We start from the raw sequence: 7,500 nt of genomic DNA on the forward strand, positions 1-7,500 counted from the left end.
AAAAGAGATCACGGGAGAAAAAGATAGCAAAATGGATCGCTATGATCACTGGATAGAGATAGGGGTTAGTGCAAACTGTACATGAATGAGATTAACTGGGAGTGGCATCAGTGGGAAGACTAACAGGATGCAAAGAGGATAAGAAATGGCGCTAATTAGTAAGTACTGCATTCACTAAGGTACTTTCAGCATAAAAAAACTGAGTGGGTCATGCTCAATTTAGTCAGTTCCCCACGTTTGATAACTAATCTACATTTTAATGAACGTGAAACCAGTCCTCAATGGCCACCACCAGGTCAAGTTTTCAGGATATCCCTGCTTCAGCACAGGTTTGATTGAGCCACCTGATTGAGCCACCTGTGCTGAAGCAGGGATATCCTAAAAACCTGACCTGGTGGTGGCCCTTGACTGGAGTTGCCCACCACTGCTCCAAGCATCAACGTACAGAAAAGTGTTTTGACGCACTGCTCCGTTTTTTTTCTTAGCAGAGCTGCGGAGTGTGTAAGAACAGTTTCTTACATCTGATGCAGAATTCTAGACTTGTGCCACTACAGATGTGGCAGATTGTTTTGGGAAAATTAATAGGGAAAAGAATGGTGCGTAGAGACCCTGAATTTTTCTTATTAGGAATTTATTCCATTTTTTAAAATGTGAACGGGCGCGGGGCCAGGGGGTGATTGGCTTTTTTGGTTGGGCGAGTAGCTTTTTGGGTAATTTGCCATAGGGAATCCCCACTTCCGGACCCGACTTGCAGGTTGAGGCATCAGCTGATTGGGAAACCATGTGATCGTCCTACGTCATCTAACCTTGGTTAGGTAGACTCTGTCCCGGTTTTGACTTCTGACCGTAGTCGAAGTGGCATAAACTTTCGTGCAAAGCTCTTTGAACATGATGTATCACTTCTTCCCCCCTACCCCTCTCTGGGAGATCTGGCCTTTGCTAGCGTGTCATGGTTCTTCATACCTGTTAGGTCGCAGGAGATGCTGAGGGTCCGCTTTGGTATGAGGAAACAGGACAGGGTTTTAGATGTCATCAGGCTGTGTTCTTCTTTATCTGGTGCAACGCCTCCATTCACAGCAGGCTCCAGCGTGGCTGGAGACAGTCCCCACTGTGAAAGTATCATTCATACTCATACCCAATAGAATGTAGATTCAGGCAGGGGTATATAAAACAGGATCCTCTTTATTGCATAACATTCACTGCAGATGGTATTACAGTGAATGCAGTCAGTTATAGCACAGGTCCCTGGCCTCTGGGTGGTGCCTTGACTTCTCTCAGAATTGAGGCCTTGCAATCCTGCTTGTTATTCTCTTCACCCCCCTAAGGGGCTGAAAGCATGTCTCAATCCCAGCAGGGAGAGACTTGGACTGACTGAATTTGGCATGCCTCCTCCCTAGCACAGAGGGGGAGGGCACAAGGATTGGCTGCACACAGACCAAGTATCATCTCCACCCCTCCGTCACTCAGGGAGGCTGCCTGAGGGTGGGGAAAACCCAAGATGACATCCTGCCACAGCCTGCAGCTATCAGGACTTACATGACAGGGAGGGGCAGAAGGATAGCCAGAGCCAGCCATGGCTACAATGATATCAAGATGTATGCTTTAAAAATAGGAAGGAGATAATGCTTTCTAAGGTAAATGCATTTTGATTCAAAAGAAAAGGAAAATTGCAAGATTGTCATTAAAAAAAAATGTTATGGGTTTCTGTGTACCAAATAAAAAAAGTAGTGGTGCTCAATACATCCTGGTCCAGTTACTCTTTGACCACAGACCTCAGATGCTGGGACTAGGTGAAAAGAATATGATAAATTCCATTGCAATATTTGTGTCATGTAACTAATCCCTAATCCCGACGACTAACTTCACAAATTGTAAAATCGGAGCAAAGTGCTCTGATACCGTGATGCTAAGGGACTCAATGTGAAAATTACACTATTTTTTCCGTCTTGTTATAAAAGGTTCGACAAAAATCCCATATTCTTCACTGCCACTACTGCGATAACATCTTTAAAGTATTGTCTAGTTTTCTTATATGACTTAAACACAGATACATTTTATACAGTACATACACTGAAGTATTTTTCGTTTGTTCGTTTTTTCGTTTTTCCTATAAATGTTAATTTTTTTACGTATTTACTTCATTCCCACTTTTTGGGAATTGAAGCCATTTAAAAATTGCCAATTGTTCTACTGTAAGTGCATGGGAGCGGTCAGGTGTGAAACATGGCTGGAAGCATGTAGGGTTCACTCTGATGGTGCAGGTGCAGTGAACTAGATGTGTATACCAAACCAGCGCTTAGATCAAATATCGTTGTAATAGAACACACCCCGTGATAGGTGTAAGTGATACAAAAATATATATAGTGACAAGTAAATGAATAAATTGATAATACTTCGCTGCTCAAACCCTTAAAGGATTGGATTCTCTCAATCCCACACAAGTCGTAGTCCAGAAGTATTGGGGAGCGCAGATGTATGCAAAATAAAATACATACAAAATATAGTGCAATATGTTAACACAATAATTTTAGTATTAAGTTATGTGCAATGGGTACTCACAGATTCCCCAAATCTGCAGGTGCAGTGTCTGTAGATAAAGCCTATTCTTTAGTGGAATTTAATGAAGTTTTTAATTTTCTTGTCAATAATTGATGAAAATCGCTAAGGAGCAGATGTTAAAGCCACTTAACTTTGTTGGAGTTAACACAACAGAGGAAGGAAGCCAGTTATACGGTAGATGCAAATTATCTCATACTGATGTTGCATTTACTATCTCCTCCCCTAATCCCAACAGTAACCACTCACCAAGAGAATGTACCAATGTAAGCAAAGCAACATTAGTATGATACACCTTGAACATTGAGGTTTATTCATTAAAATGCAGTATTGTCAATGCAAATTCGACCAAATTTGACATGATAAAAAATCTGGCATTTTCGCTGTTTTCGCTGTAAGGAATATCTATGCATATAAATCGCACTCTTTAACATCTCATTTGCATGCACTTCTTGCCCGATTTGATGAATATCAGCTAGAAACTGACAGATAGAAATCTTACCTCATCTCGTACTGTAGATGAAAAAGGGGCTTTTCCAGAAGAGATTGAGAAAGATAAAGACAGAGTGTGTGACACGGAGAGAGAATGCCTTTTACTTTAAAAAAAAAAAAAACCTTCATACAGTAATGTTCTTTAATTCCTATTTAATTATTTTCTTAGTCTCATGCCGTTATGTGCAGCCATGAAGGTTAATTGTTTTTTTGCATGTAAACATGTCAATGTTATGTTTGTGGCTAACTCTTTTAATGGGCAATTAAAACCGTATTTCTAACTTGTCTTTCATACTTATATTTTAATACTACCGTACATCCTTTTAATTTGTCAAATCATAAATAGAACATACCATAATATGCAGGAGTGATTAAAGAACACTGCTATGCCCATTAAATGGAGTTACTATAATTCATCACCACTTACGCTACAGTAGTGTGTGGCCTTTTTCTTTTTAAGTTGTTGTGTGAACGTCTGACTTAACCAATGTGCTTCATGAAAAAGGAGTGATCCAGATTTAAGAGGTAAAGAGACTTCTTTGCTAGAGTCCCAAATTGCTTATGTACCAGTCCAAACACCTTTATACAACAGGTGTAGAGACACCTGTGCACAACAAGGAGCACACCTGGGAAATATGCTAATTTGGGTACACAAAGTATATTTAAATGATCATACAGGGTGTCCATATATGATTCACCCTATTATAAGCCTTAATAAATTCATTATTTCAGGAGCTATTTTAAAACGGTTTTCGGCAATTAATAACACAACTCAAGAAATGTTTGTTTTGATTAAGTAGACGACCACAGTTCAGTCAATGCTTCAGTAAAGCAGAATTCAGTAAACTTCCACATGAGCCCCATTATCAGCACGCAGAACATCAAGGCGATAGATGATTTTGTTCCAAACATTAAGAATTAAGGATGGTCTGCGAAATAAAGGAAAAAATGTCATGAGTTGTGTTATTAATTACCGCAAACCATTTTAAGATAGCTCCTATAATAATTAATTTATTAAGGCTTATAATGGGGTGAATAATTTATGGACACCCTGTATGTCCCATGTATCTCAGGGGTGCATTCTATCTGTCAAAGGTGGTGCCGAAGTATAAACGAACTAAGGAACAAGGTTACAATAAGCTCTCTATGCCTTATCAAACATTGACCTTGTCTTTGTTTTGGGTTGATACAAGGTAGAAAGCAGTAATTGTTACCCTTACTCATCGGCACAGGTTCCGGTGTTACCTCCCATTCAAGTCATGGGTAGCTAATGCCAGAACTAGTGTGATAATCCATTTAGATGCTTGCTGCCTGTGCCCCAAAGTCTGTCATACATTAAGTTATTATTACAAAATAATTCTGATTTGTATTCTTTTGACAGACTAACTTTTTTGGAATGATAAAGACGGGCTACACGATTGGACATAGTTTATCTCTTATTTGCCTCACTGCGGCAATGATAATTTTGTGCATATTCAGGTAAGATTTTATTACACAAATTTAAGTAATTAGTACCTGCTACAGATGAGAATTTCCTGCCAAGTTCTAGTATAAAATGGACAGTAATATTTAACACCTTTTAAAGGATATTCAAATGAATTTTGAATAATAATGCCATATATATTGTAATTGCTAAAATCTATGCAAATTGAGTTATACAGCATATAGATCGCAAGGTATGATCAATCTATATAATGAACTGAAGGGGGACACACTAGAAATGCAATTAACTGCAAAAAAAAAGATTAAATATTTACTTAGTTTCTTTTCACAAACTATATATTCTTCCTTAGGAATAAGTCAGGGAGCTAGGCAGAAAATGTGATAGAATTTATTGGGTTATCTATGAAATGTCAAATGCCGTAATATAATAGCCACTCTGTTGAATGAACATTCATTAAGTAATAATCCCTGAAGAACGGCATTACTGGCCAATAATGCCCTGGCTGGAAGAGTTGAAGGCCCGAGGCGAAGCCGAGGAACATTAACCCAGCCAGGGCATTATTGGCCAGTAATGCCCTGTTCTGAGGGGATTATTACTATTATAGGCTAAATGTAGGCTTATTTCATAAATAATAGACACTTTTGTATAGTTAAATAGATTTTTTTATTAAAATAAAATGGTAAATACATGAAACCACCTCTATATACTGTACGCTTACACTGCAGCTATCTATATCCACTTATTTCACATAACACTAGTATGCATTTAGCGTAGGGACCTGCTAAAGAGACTTACCTTGACGTGGTTAGCAGGCTTGGCATTATTTGATCAAAGGATGTATACCAAAAGTCTCCTTTTTTCTTATAGGTATTTACACCATACATATATATATATATTCCCCATTGATTGCTATCCCTATGGGAGAAGCGCAGGGATTCACTTTCTGTTTTGCACATTTGTATGGCCATTTCCTTCACTAGCTGCATGCTCTTTACATAGAGAAGCGCAGTGATTATATTTGATCTATATCCACACACTGCCGCCCCTCTGTGTACACACACACACACACACACACACACAAACAAACTGCTGCTACACACACACACACACACACACACACACACACACACACACACACACACACACACACACACACACACACACACACACACACACACACACACACACACACACACAAAACAGCACACCAGACACATCACAGTGCCTCTACATACACACACACACTGGAGCTCTAGACACACAACACAGCACCTCCTCTACACTCACTACACAGCACCTCTACACATACAGCAGCAGCTCTACACACACAAACTCTGCTGCTACACACACATGCTACACCCATAAACACTTCTACTGACACACACACACACACACACATGTAGCTCTATACACACACACACACACACACATTTGCTCTATAGACACACACACACACATCAGCTCTACACACACACAAACTGCTGCTACACATACAACAGCACAACACACACACACTGCAGCCACAATAAAAAATGCAGCCACTTACTAAACTTTGCACTCTCCCCCCCAGCTCTACACACAACACAGCACAACACCTCTACAGCCCCCCCCCCACACACACACAACACTGCACCTCTATACACAACACACTTACTTATTTGCAGTCTCTCTCCCCCCCAATTCAACTGAATCTGCTCAGAAAATCTCAGTCAGCTCGGGAGGGGGAGGAGTCAAACCGTGGCTGATACTTTTTGACCAATCCTCTGCCATGTCTCAGAGCTTTTACTTAATTCAAACCAATCCCCTGCCCTGTCTCAGCTGTTCTGAAAGATGATTGGCTGGAAATAAACAGATTGAAAACTGCATTTTGCAAGCTGCTGAAATTCAGGGCATTACTGTGGATAATGCCCGGAATTTTAACCAATCAGAGAGCAGGGTTTTCAATAATGCCCTGAATTTTACTGCTTTAGCCTATAATGATTTGTAATCACTATTAGCATTTAAGTAACACCCTATTTCAGTTTATTATTGGAACTGTTTCCTTAGACCAATAGCACCTGGTTAGGGTTAATTTTAAACATATCACATGTACTGTATGCTAATCTATAGTATTTTATAAATTAGGTATGCATTAACCCAGTGTTTCACAAACTGTGCGCCGCGGCGCCCTGGTGCGCCGGGGCTTGGCTAGAGGGGCGCCACGATCAGGGCCGCCAGCAGCGGGAAACAAGGGCCAGCAAATTAAAAAAAACAAAAACGCTGAACCCGGCGCCGGCTCTCCCTGCGCACGCTGGAGGAGCACCACTGGGAGACATGTCTCCCAGCAGCACTAACACCTCACCCCCCCGGCCAAAACCGCCACCCCCCGGCAGCATCGGCGCATCATCACCCTCCCCCCCGCAGCACCCTTCACCCCGCGGGGCAGGAGATGGGAGCGGGGATGTCCCTCGGGTTCCCGCTTCCCCCTGTCAGCGCGTGACAGCCCGCGGGGCAGGAGATGAGAGCGGGGATGTCCCTCGGGTTCCCGCTTCCCCCTGTCAGCGCGTGACAGCCCGCGGGGCAGGAGATGGGAGCGGGGATGTCCCTCGGGTTCCCGCTTCCCCCTGTCAGCGTGTGACAGCCCGCGGGGCAGGAGATGAGAGCGGGGATGTCCCTCGGGTTCCCGCTTTCCCCTGTCAGCGCGTGACAGCCCGCGGGGCAGGAGATGAGAACGGGGATGTCCCTCAGGTCCCCGCTTACCTCTGATCCCCCCACATGCCCGGTGCTCCCGCTGCCTGCATGGAGGTGGTAGCGGGGGGTTTCTTCTCCCCACCGCTGTCCCCGGCGCTCCCGCTGTCTGCGCGGGAGGAGGGGGGGAGCGGGTGGTGGTGCTGGTCGCGGCCTTTCCTCTGTTCCGAACCCCCCCCGTCTGTGTAGAGTGAGAGAGTGTGTGTGTGTGTGTATATATGGGAGAGAAAGGGTGTGTGTGTGTGTGTGTGTGTGTGCGCGTGTGTGTGTGTGTGTGTGTG

The 7,500-nt window shown here is 42.7% G+C and overlaps 1 protein-coding gene across 14 annotated transcripts in view; it reads left to right on the plus strand.

Annotated features, from left to right (window-relative positions):
* The window catches only part of LOC142487903 (vasoactive intestinal polypeptide receptor-like), a 313,067-nt gene that overhangs the window by 223,083 nt on the left and 82,484 nt on the right, over positions 1-7,500 (plus strand). For all 14 annotated transcript variants that reach the window (XM_075587972.1, XM_075587977.1, XM_075587976.1 and 11 more), the window contains one exon: positions 4,430-4,527. In XM_075587972.1, the coding sequence (XP_075444087.1) occupies positions 4,430-4,527 (98 nt within the window). The remainder of the gene's footprint in view (positions 1-4,429; positions 4,528-7,500) is intronic.

The sequence above is a fragment of the Ascaphus truei genome, chromosome 2, assembly GCF_040206685.1.
Source record: "Ascaphus truei isolate aAscTru1 chromosome 2, aAscTru1.hap1, whole genome shotgun sequence".
In the NCBI taxonomy this organism is placed as follows: Eukaryota; Metazoa; Chordata; class Amphibia; order Anura; family Ascaphidae; genus Ascaphus; species Ascaphus truei.